Below are 12,420 nucleotides of genomic sequence, written 5' to 3'. Positions count from 1 at the left end.
TATTAGTCTGATGGAAGGATAAAAACACCAATTTCTTTTTTTAAAATTTTAATGTTTTATTTATTCTTGAGAGAGAGAGAGCATGAGTGAGGGAGTGGCCAAGAGAGAGGGAGACACAGAATCTGAAGCAGGCTCCAGGCTGACCTGTCAGCACAAAGCCCAACATGGGGCTTGAACTCACAAGCAGTGGGATCATGACCTGAGCCAAAGTCGGACGCTTAACCAACTGAGCCACCCAGGCTCCCCAAAAAACACCAATTCTAAGTCATCCATGCCTAGGGCTAGACAAATGATTCTACAGAATAGCTTTCAAGTAATGTGGTGTTCTATATACTTGGATTGAGCATTGGGCTCTAGACCTTTCGTTATCAAAATGTGTGTGTGTACACACACACGTATGTATATATATGATTGACTGTAAGTAAACCTATACCTGAAAATTGATATATATATACATTCATACACACACACTTTGGATGAGATTCTAAATACACCTTCATAGGTAAAAATCAACAGTTAATTTCCATCACTCTCTTCCTAAGCAAATCAATGCCTCTGGAAAACCAGTCTACTGAGTTAATAGGCCATATAGCCAGCATTCTTTGGACTTTAAGCCAGAGCACATACACCATGGTAGGGAAACATGTTTTCCAAGGGAAGAGATAATTGAATTGTAAATGGATTATGTAAATGGTATCTTTCTTCCATACAAAATCTAAATAGTTGAGGCATGTATCTGACAAACTTCAAGGATTTTGCATTATTCAAGCTATTTCCACAACTTTTTCTGAATTTTATGTTTTTAATTTCCTATTTTGTACCCTTTACTCATAGTGAAACATCCATATATCATTCATGGCATACCTACTGGGGTATAAGCAGATGAGGGGGAACCCTATGGAAATTGTGGTTAAGGTTGTCCAGAAACATTGGAATAATTAAGAAAAATTATTTCATACAGTTTCATGCAATGATGTATATCTAAAAGGCTATCATGACTCACACTTTTTTGTAACAGCTTAAGTATCAACAGAGTATTTTAGTGCTTCATGATCTGGGAAATTAAATCAAAATTGATGATCCGGGTTGTTTATAATCCTGACACAAAATTATCTTTTTTTTTTTTTGAAAACCTTCTGTGCAGAAAGCATTTGTTTTCTGAGCTCTGCTAACACTAAAACAAATTTTTAAATGCTTGCATCTCACACAGTTGGAAAGAACATCAGACAGGTGGTTGAAAAGATTTCTTTACTTCTCCTCCATCTAGTGGCCATATTTGGAAATGCTCAATGTTTGAAAGTAAGCGATGCCTGGACTACAATGTGAGAATCAGTCATTCATTAATTATCGAATGCAAGGTTAACTGTAATTCTGCCCTTTAAAAAAAAATAATGTTTATTTTCTTTGGACAGAGAGAGAGACAGAGCATGAGCAGGGGAGGGGCAGAGAGAGAGGGAGACACAGAATCCAAAGCAGGCTCCAGGCTCTGAGCTGTCAGCACAGAGCCCGACGTGGGGCTCGAGCTCACAGACCGCAAGATCATGACCTGAGCTGAAGTTGGACACTCAACTGACTGAGCCACCCAGGCGCCCCTGTAATTCTGCCTTTTAAAGATGTAAAAGCAGATAATACTGCTGTTTAATGTAGCTATACTTTTAACAGAAAGTTGTAACTATTTTAAAAAGTACTGAATCTAACCACCACTACCCCCCCCCCAAAAAAAAGAAGAGAAATCGATTTAAACAATGTTTTGATTCAAAAGCTCCAGGTTGACAGATTCATTTTCACAGATTAACTCTACTTCAGATGAACACATATGGTGGAGTTTTTAAGGCATTTTGTGAGTAATTAAAATTCTTAGGTAATCAGCCCAAATAAAGAGAAATGGATAGTGTTACTTTTCGTTTCTTTGACTCTGAAGGGAAAAATGAAGCAGAGAAATGGCCCAACTTAGGGCCTTAGGGCATAAGGAAGAAAAGTCTTCTAAGTTTTTTACTTTGGAAAAGTCTGGGAACTGCATGAATAACTAAATGGTGGCTAAAGATTTACATCTACAAGCACAACACAAAGGCTTCTCTGACTTTTAATCATCAGTTAGATGGAAAGCAAAAGGAATTTTCTTTTATCATACTTGGAAGATACATGGATTATTTTCAACAGCAGCATGTTTGTAAAACATGAGTATTTTGGGATTTGGGTTTCTCTGCAAGTTTGAAAGAGATGAAATTTAATAAGTTCTATTTGCTTCATGAAAAGTTAAATTCAATATGAAACTGTGTGCCAAAATTATGTTTACAGTCATCTAAATTTCTGAACATATTTTCCTGTAGAAGTAATGTCATAAATGAAAATTGTTTATTCCTTTATGTGGCTGATATATAACAGGTGACGCACTCCATTTGATAAAATTAGTTGTAGAGACTTCTGTGAGCCGACACACCTATAATCAATTCCAAATGCTTCAGGCAGCTGATAGCTTCTTTTCCTACACTTTCCCAAGTTCTTCATGTATAAAAGTACTTTCTATTCACCCAATTCCATCAGGGAGAAAGCATTAAATTGTCCCCACACACTTTCTTCAATATTGTAAAATGTTACTGCTGACATTTGATAATCACACAGAAGCATTGGCAACCACGTGTGGTTGAGTGAATCCTTACCAGCGCCAGGGCATAAGCCACTCAGAAAACTGGAAACTAGATCTCAAAGCGGTGTGTCTAAAAAGGCTTTCCACTGGACTTCATATGTTCCAAGTATCATTTATGTTGCTGTTTCTATGTGGAAATGTAAAACACATTCTTTCTCCAGAAAAATGAAATCAGGTTGATGCCAAGGGCACCGATACCTAGCAAACTCTCTAGATTTACCTTAGAAAAGTCACCTTGATGAAGCTGCATAAGGAATCAACTCTCTCGGGGCGACTGAGTGGCTCAGTGAGTTGAGTGTCCAACTTCGGCTCAGGTCATGATCTCACAGTTTGTTTGAGCCTGATGTCGGGCTGGGCTCTGTGCTGACAGCTTGGAGCGTGGAGCCTGCTTCGGATTCTGTATCTCTCTCTCTCTCTCTCTCTCTCTGCCCCTCCTCTGCTTGCCTTCTCCCTCTCCCTCTCTCTCTCTCTCCTCTCTCAAAATAAATATTTAAAAAAAAATTTTAATGCATTTTAAGAAATCAACTCTCTCCAGGAAAAACAAATCACTCCTCAATTACTGTGAATAGAAGAGTAACCAGCAACTGCTTTTCTCTGCTCTCCCCTTTAACACACACACACACACACACACACACACACACACACACACACACACACATATCTCAGACTTTCTGACTCCTTAATACACCTCCCTCCACCTTTTCATATGTAGGTTATAGTCTAGGGGTACCTGTGTTAGGTAGTATCCAAGGGATTCAGGAAATTTTGCAAATATTCCTCCTGAAGCTGGCAGTGAAAAAATATAGCCTCCCATTTTAAGGTGAAGGAAACCAAAAGTTCTTCTAATGGGCATGTATTCAGAAAATAACTAGTTAAAATGAGCCCCTCTTATCCAATAGTAGAATGGTAACATTTTTTTTCTTTTACTTTAATGTTTTTAATGTTTTTTTTAAATTTATTTTTGAGAGAGAGAGTGGAGGAGGGGCAGAGAGAGAGAGACAGAGACAGACAGAATCTGAAGCAGGCTCCAGGCTCTGAGCTGTCAGCACAGAGGCCGATGCGGGGCTCGAACTTGTGAATCATGAGATCATGACCTGAGCCAATGTCAGACGCTTAACTGACTGCTGAGCCACCCAGGCACCCCTACTTTACTTTTCTAAGCTGTAGTATGGAATGAGTAATGTTTCTGTGTTTCTCAAAAAAGAAAAATTAATTCTACTGACATCAAGCACTTCTTAAAATACAGAAGCAAGGCCCCTTATATTCTGTTGGTTAAGTTCACTCGATTTGGAGAACCTGCTCATTTGATCTAACATTTAGGCTCCCCTAGCAGTGTCCCTTTTCTCCCTACCCTCTTCTACTTAAACATTAGTGAACAGTTTCACCTCAGTGACACACAAGCTTGGAAGGACTATGTCGATCATTTCAGAGCCCTGGAGGCCATGGACTAGGTCTCCTCAAGGGGTAGAGTGTTCTCATCACTGGAAGGATTAAAGCACGTGCTGAGGACCATTGGACAGGCATATTGTAATGGCAATTGAAGCATCATATGAAATTAGACTTCCCTTTTATTGTGAAAAGTTCACAAACCGTAAATGTACAATTAAGGACAGAGGAGGAGCGCACCCATGGAAAGCCTACCTAGATCAATAATAAAAATCTACCGCACTCTAGATGTCCCCTTGATTTGTTTTTGTCATCCCACAATTCCACAAATATGAAATAGACATCTACGTTATGCCAGATACTGTGCTAACACACAAGGCGGGGGTGGGGGGTGGGGGTAGGGGTGGGGAGGAATAAAAGAGACTTTGTTTTCGTGGAGTTTGCCGGCCATAGGATAGCATGTATTGAACACTTGTTCTGTGCCATGGACTGTGCCCACCATTCTCCCTGAATAATTTTGTGACTCAATTAGATATTATTTTGAACTCATCTTTGCTTTACTGATGAGGAAATTGAACCAATCCATGTCTATTTCAACCCCAAGATTCCATTACTTTGATGCAAAACTTGACCTAAATAATCCCATAGAAGGGTAGAGAAAGGGGTCGTAGAATTCCCATGATACGAAATTGAGAGTCTAATTTTCACTTTCCTACTCAGGCCTCTATCAAACCAAAGTGTGGGCGCATGATCAGTTTCTCTTCCGGAGGAGAGAATCCGCACGGAGTGAAGGCAGTCACCAAGGGCCAGAGGTGCGCTGTGGCTCTGTGGTTTACCTTGGATCCACTTTATAGAGAATTGGTGAGTATGTGATCCACTCAGAAGGCCAATTAGATGCCCGAAGACCTGCTTCCTGGATTGATTTCTCCGGAAAGTCCTTTCATTGTTCCATACCCATCAGGGATCTTAGAGATCATAAAAATCAATCAATCAACCAACCAGGTTATTACAGAGTCCTTTATTTCTGGTTTCCAACACTGCCTCTGTTTTCCAAGCAAGCTCAAATTTTCTTGTTCAGATCCATGATGAAGCAATTATACCTCTGATGCCTGTAGTGTGAGGTTGAGAGAAAGATGAGGGGCTCGGAAGGCATTTCTTGATCAGATGGGTTCTAATAAGTGAATGTTTGTGGAAATAGACATCAGAGTGATAGCTGGCAGTCTCTAGTTAGTCTTGAGCTTAGTTACAAACTGTGGCTTCAAGAGAAGGTAATTGCTTTCTGCTGGGCACCAGAAAACTGATTTGTTTTCTCAACAAATCGTTAAAAAGAGCACTGAATAATTCATGAGACACGTGTGGAAGATGATGAGTGAACCTGGAAGTTTATTATTTACTATTAACTTAAACATTACCTATTAAAATATTATTATTACATTGGAAGGAGACAATCTGAATAAGGGACCGTGATCCCGTCCTTCTGGATGCCCTGACCAGAGGTAATAGTCTCTATCTGTGAGGCTTCAGAGGAATGAGACCAATGGGTAAAAGCCTATGAGAGGAAAATGTTGGCTCAACATAGGAATGACTTTCAAATTGTCACGACCTTTTGGTGGAGTCGCATGCTTCGGAAGCACCAAGCTCCTTGTCACTAACTGGCTCCAGCCCAAGCCTCGGCAATAGCTTGCCATGGGATGCTGAAATGGAAACAGAAACTTCGTAGTCTTCCATCCCCTCCAGCCCTGAGTACTGACAAGGTCTGAAATTCTAGTCTTTAAAATGGCATTCTGTCCAACTTTCTCTTTAGAGACCTTGCTTGGATTCACTTTAGTCAGAAACTGTTTAAAATTAATTCCTCTGCCTCATACTTTTTTGCCATCAAGTCTGACTCACACGGCTTTTAGGCCACGTTCTGTAAGCATTCTTTCACATACTTCATTTACAGAAGATCTACTTCGTGCCCGGGAAACTCTGTTAGGGGCCCTGGGGGTGCAAGGGTGACAGAACATAGTCTGTGACCGTGAGGAGCTTGGAGAAGTCAACAAGGAAGTAGATCGAAGACAGCAGTGTGGGTTTTGTAGGGGGCATCAAGAAGCTTACTCCTGACCGAGATGATAGCCATCAGCCAGGCACTGAAAGGAAAAAGAGTGGTCCTGACAGGGTTGGGGGGCAGAGCACATAGTTCTGAAGACTACAAGGGGGCACCGAACAGTCTCCCTCAGGTGTGATTCTTTGCTTGTGCTTCTCCACTCCGAAATGCCAACACCACCCCCCCCCCCTCCCCTCACTCCACCACCACTAGACTCCTGCATTAGGGAATCTAGACAGATGAATAGACAGGGAGGGTCATATGTTATTGGAACATCATCACACTCCTTCCTTGCTTTAGTGTTCAATTGAACATTCAGTCTGTTTCATTCCTGAGTATCCCAGCCCTCTCTTCCAAGATATTTTCTATCAAAATAAACTAATACAAAGAAAATTCTTGTGGCTCCTTCCTAATCCAGAGAGCTTTGGGAAACTTCTCCAGAACCCGGGCAGTAGCGGCATCTAGTGGTCACAGGAGGGAATGACCAGAACCTCTTGAGCAACTACTAGAAAATTTAGCCTAGGGGATTCTCAGGCTCTGCTCCGCACTGGAACCACCCGGAGAGCTTTACAAACTACTGGCATCTGTCTTCCATCCTCAGACATTCTGGGGATCTGGGGATCATTTACTGATACAGAATGTGATCTGGGTGTGGGGAGCTTTAAAATTCCCTGGGCAATTCTAACATGCAACAAAGTTTGAGAGTCCTGAGTTCGGTGCGTCTTCTCAGACTAAATCCCCGAGCAGGGAGAGCCTATGGAGGAGTTGTCAGAGCTTGCCGATTTCTGCACGTGCTCTAGATTGTTTTGAAGGTATCAATTCCCAAGGAGTGGATAGCATCATAAATTCTTAAGGATGTACAATATCAGAAGCTTCAGTTCCCTGTACACGCAGTTCCAGCTCACGAACTTCTTTCCATTCAGGAGAGATACGATTTGGGATGTCCCTCGTGGCAGTCAGATTTGAGAGTCTGTGCCATTTTTGTACATCAGTTTGTTAAGCAGCAAGTTATTGTTTCCACGTTCATGAAGTAGCGCTCAGGCATCTTAGCATCACAGCAGTTTAGTTTCTGTTATTTCGTACATTGGGTCCTTTGGGTTGACTTCATGTAAGCGTCATTTTCAATTCGGAGGTCTTGAATGGAAAAAGGGCTTTGTTTTCAAGCCACCAAATAGTTTTCCCGTAACTTGCTGCGCAAGGCTTTGTGCTAGGGGCCGGCAATAGGCAACATGGACTACATAAGACATACTCCTGTTTTCAAGGAGCTGGAGGTCAGAATGAAGATTGAGTGCAAGAGCTAAAGTAATTAAAACACCAGGTAAAATTCAGTAAGAATTATTAGGGGCAGTTGCACATGTTAGGGGACATAAAGAGGAAACGAGAAAAGCTTCGTTGAAAAGATGGCATTTAGCATGCAGCTGAGAGAGACATACTTGAAGCAGAGAAGGGACCCTTCCTCCACTCATGTGTTTACTCATCAAATATAACGGAGCCCTTGCCAAATGTCAGTGGGTTTTCTGGGCACCTGAGATACAAGGATGACCAAAAAGACGAGCTCTCCTGCTTTCATGGCACTTAACTTCTAGTGGAAAAAGAAAATAAGGAAAAGAGGAAATAATTGAGAGATGTCCAGGTGGTGAGAAATGATGTGTGGAAGAGGGAGCAAGGTAACTGGTTTGAGAGTAAAGGGGAGGTGACAAATCGTGAGGGTGCTCCAGACAAGAGACATGTGAGTTGGCATCTGAGTGACAAGAAGAAGCCAACTGTGATAAAGGTCCTGGGAAGAGTATTCCAGGTAGAGACCAGGTTGCAAAGGCCCAGAGATCAGAGGTGGCTTGGAGTGGTTAACACACCAAGAAATCCAGAGTGGCCAGAACATGGTAGGCAAATGCAAGATGGACAGTGGTCTGAAAAGGGGACACAGAGGAGGAGGAGTCAGACATGACAAACTAGTTAAGAATCATGAATTCTATTCTAACTGGGGTGGGGAAGCCATGTGCCCTCCTCTGCTCCCCACTTACCCCCCAACCTAGGAAGTTACAGAATAGGAAAGGCATTGTCATACTCTAGTACGTACAGGAAAGGAAGCATCTGGCCTACATGTTGTGGGCTAGAATAGTGATAGAGAAGGTGAATGAACATGGAAGGCTGCAGGTGCCATTTGGAAGTATACCAACTGGGCCTGCTGACGGTTTGATGGATGGAGAAGGGAATGCCTAGGATATGATGGAAGCATCCAGAAATACCTTTAACCTAGACTAGGGCAAGGGATTTCTTGGAGAGTGCTGCATTCGGGGACTTTGAGGTAACTCAGGAAGTTACAGAACAAGGTGAGGTGAAAAGAGAAGGCAAGGAGAACCAATGAAGAGAGAAAGTTCTGACTCGGGCAACTCCTTATAAGCACATCAAGAAGATAGGGCCTGAAAATTCAAGTAAAAAGAACCCAAGTAAAGGTTGTGAGCTGTGAACCAGATAGTGACAGGGTCCGAATTAAAGTGCAGAAGGCCCATTAGAAGCATGTGTGAGTGGGTGTGAAATGGGAATATGATTTGGAAGCTGAGTTTGATGAAGAGAGCCTAAACCTGTGGTTCTGAGGTGGGGGCAATTTTGCCTCCCAGGGCACATTCAGCAATGTCTAGAGACGGAAGGGAGGTGCTGCTGGGTACCTGGAGTGGGCAGAGGCCAGGGATGCTGCTAAACATTCTACAGGGCACAAGCCTACCACCACCACCAAAGAATCATCTGTTCCAAAATGTCAGGAGTGCCACAGTTGAGAAATCCTGCTCTAAGCTAAGGCAGCAGTAATGTGCACTGAAAAGGAGTGGAAACAGGGGGTAGAACAGAGGGGAGTAGGTGATTTATCAGACCCAAGGAACCATGGCTGGGCTATTAGGGCAAATGGTGAGCAGGGGCAGTCTTCACTGACAGAGAGAACTTATGTGGAGGACCAGCATAGGTGTGCGGGGCAGAAAATGCTGACTCCAACCTGAACACCGGATTGAGAACTGAGTGGGAGACATCTATGGAACCACAGAGTAGAAAGGGTATGGATCAGTTGAATACACAAGACTTCTTGGCCAAAGAGAAATCTTGGAAAGTAATTGCTTAGGGCATGAGGCAGTCAGCAGAAGGCACCAGTCGAGGGACAGAGATGAGGTTTAGTCTTTAACTGGATCTAGCACCACTCTATGCACAGATGGATGCCTGGAAGTGTTTGGGAAGCACCTGCCACTGGGGCTGATTCTGATTCTTGTAAGAGAAATGTGTAAATTTTCTTTTTTTTGTAGGAGCGAATACAGGCCGATGAAGTGATCGCAATTCTGGATCAAGAACAACAAGGGAAGCATGAACTGAATATCAACCCCAAAGATGAGCTATAAAAATGAGGAAAGAAAAAGTTCTATCAGATATTTATTTAAATTGTTAATCTTATGAGAACCTTTTTATTTTTGTACAGAGCCATGGTATAAATTAACAGGTTAATCCGAGTCACCAGAGCCCCCTTTTGTTCTCGAGGATGCTTGCTTTGCCTCACTCAGTCTGTCTATCTTGGTTTTTCATCGGGTCATCAACCCTCCCCCACCCCAACCCCCACACATGTGCATACACACACACACCTCGTTTGTTGCACATGCGAAAGCTGAAGCAGAAAGAATAAGCGCATTCTTGGCGAAACTACACCTCTCATGCGTGCTCCAGTTCTAAAGTTAGCGTGTGATTTGGATGCGAAGCCTTTCTGGCCCTGTGCCCTTGAGCAACACCCTCTCCCAGTCCTGGCAGCCATGAGCTGGAGTCTGAGGAGCCCCCAATGGGGTCTGCACTGCCTCATGCGTCACTGATTGGCTCTGCAAAGCATGGCAGAAGACGGAGGGCCCCAGCCTTCGCAGGGCCTTGGTGGAGTTAACTGGCTCTGGTATTTTCACCTGAGAACAAAGTGACACTGGAAGCTTCGATTCATCCTCCACAGTGCTCCAGAAAGGACTGCCCCCAGACTTGTGTCTTTTAAAAGGTGGTTCAGTGGGTTGAGGTAGAACGACTCTTCACCCCGGTGACTTAGGAAGAAAATCTTCAATCCTGCCTGAATCAGGGCACCGCCCACACATTGCCTGAGTGTGGGGTCCTTTGGCCAGAAGGGGCATTTCGTAAGAAAGATGGATTTCTGACTGATTCCAATATTCACCTGCATGTATTTCGGTGTCCCCTCATCTTTGCTGCTATCCAGTTCACAGATTTGTGCTTGTGTCTGATTGTTTAATACAGGGAGCCTTATTCTAACATCTGGCATTTATTTGTCTTCTCCCAAATGTTTGGTTTGTCTTCACGGAATGGCTTTGTGGCTTTGCGGACAGCCCAGGGACACCATTGGGCCATGACTAGTTCTGCTGGCAGGTGCTTTGGGGCCACAAGGAAAATGGAAGCACTATTTTTGAAGGAACAGAAATGGTTAGCAGCGGTGTTAGTCCGGAGAACCACTGGTCTGCGGCCAGAATTCTCAGGAAGCTCTTCAGAGACATTGTTTAGGGTGGAGCCCTGGGTGGTTCCGGCCTGGGGGAGCCTGTGCCGCTAACCAGTGGGAGATTCTCTGCCTCTTCTGATGGGCACTGGTAGAGGAGTAGTTCTTAAGTGAGCCAGCAGATCAAAACGTTTTCTGAAAATCACATTTACTCTTTTGCTGTTTATGATCGTGGTTGACAATAAGCATATTCATCCTTTGAGACTGAAAAACTGAGTCATAGTGAGTTATGTGCCGTCTGTTTCCCACCCAAGCTCCAGTTGGGAGAGCCCAAGGAGCATTAGATTATAATCCCAGCTGGATCAAGTATGCCTGTGTGACCTGGAGCTACTGTCTTTCCCTTTCTGGGCCTCAGTTGCCTTTTCTGAAAGCCACATAATTGGTTATAATCATTTCCAAATGCCCTCCACCCTCTCACTCAAACTACAAAGCAGATAAAAGACAAAAACAAGACGATCTTAGAAATGTGTGCAAATACAATCAGATTCACTTTGACAAACACTCGGAGAATCGGGGATGGGTTCGTTATGTACACATGTGATTTCAAAAACTTTAAACCCAACTTTAGGGCTAAAACATCCTGAGCTTTGAAAAGGTAGATTTCTGTTTGCTTGCTGTCTCGCTGAGAAGCGTGTGCTGGCACTCTGATTTGCTGATAGGAGAATCTGGGCAAGATCTAATTTCTGTTTTCTGGCAACAAGGCATCAACGAAGAAAACAGTCTTTGGCTCCTCGTAGCTCCCACTTCCTGGGTGCTGGGGGAGCCCCAGGAGGGGCAGGGACTTGGGCACTGATGCTGAGACGCTGCCCCGCAGAAAGTGGGTGACGGCCTCCATAGATGTCGTGTGGATCCGCGTTGTGAGCCATGTGCTGACTGCACGGAGGAGTGATTCCTGTTTTTCAGGTTGCCCGTGTCGTTTTACACCTGGGACATCATGTATCCACTAAAGCGTTTACTGTTTAATCTGCTCCGAATCAAACCATACACGATTTTCTTCAGATAGTTAGGGAGTGTCATCAGATGACTTGAGACAAACCTGAGCCGGGGCTGCTGAGTTGAGTGATGTGAGGATGCCCGGCCAGGGCGTCCACTACAGGGAGGGGTGCCTTTTTCGATTTAGCCCGAGATGGTACTTACTCCCCAGTCTATGGACCTGGACGGCTGTGTCGATCCAGAAGCGGTGCCTTTTTCTGATTCACTCAGAAATGCTGTATGTGCTGGAGACAGCCCCGGCTGGAAGGCCCGCCCACTTATTATGACCTCATGTCCGGGCCTCTGCGGCTATACCTCTTGGGGAACTACCACTGGTCTGATGACCATCCCTCCTTTGGGTGAAAAGCCTGCAGTTTCACAAAGCTTTTATTTTCACCGTATTATTGCATTGGATGCTTCTAAGCAGAGCTTGCTCACACACTAGCACCCCAGGACGTGTTCTGGGTACAGATCATTATGCCACTTCCCAGATGAGGAAATGGACAGCAGTGGAGGGAAACTGGAGGCTGTGATCACTTAGCTTGGAATGTCTGTGTCTGAGGTAGAAGCACAGCCTTTTGAACCGGAGGGGAGAGGGGCGCCTGGGTGGCTCAGTCGGGCAAATGTCCTACTTCGGCTCAGGTCGCGATCTCGCTGTTCGTGAGCTCGAGCCCTGTGTCAGGCTCTGTGCTGACAGCTTGGAGCCTGGAGCCTGCTTCAGATTCTGTGTCTCCCTCTCTCTCTGCCCGCCACCGCTCACACTCTGTGTCTCTCTCTCACAAATATAAATAAACATTGGGGCGCCTGGGTGGCTCA

General features: G+C 44.1%; 1 protein-coding gene across 1 annotated transcript in view; it reads left to right on the top strand.

Annotated features, from left to right (window-relative positions):
* Positions 1-10,394, top strand: part of P3H2 (prolyl 3-hydroxylase 2) — a 150,089-nt gene extending 139,695 nt beyond the window's left edge. The window contains exons 14-15 of the mRNA XM_058730834.1: positions 4,754-4,894; positions 9,407-10,394. Coding sequence (XP_058586817.1) covers positions 4,754-4,894; positions 9,407-9,499 — 234 coding nt within the window. The 3' untranslated portion in view covers positions 9,500-10,394. The remainder of the gene's footprint in view (positions 1-4,753; positions 4,895-9,406) is intronic.
* The last annotated feature ends 2,026 nt before the right edge of the window (positions 10,395-12,420 follow it).

Source organism: Neofelis nebulosa, chromosome 5, assembly GCF_028018385.1.
Source record: "Neofelis nebulosa isolate mNeoNeb1 chromosome 5, mNeoNeb1.pri, whole genome shotgun sequence".
NCBI lineage: Eukaryota > Metazoa > Chordata > Mammalia > Carnivora > Felidae > Neofelis > Neofelis nebulosa.
The sequence above is the reverse complement of the archived record's forward strand: the minus strand, read 5'-3'. Positions and strand labels throughout refer to the sequence as shown.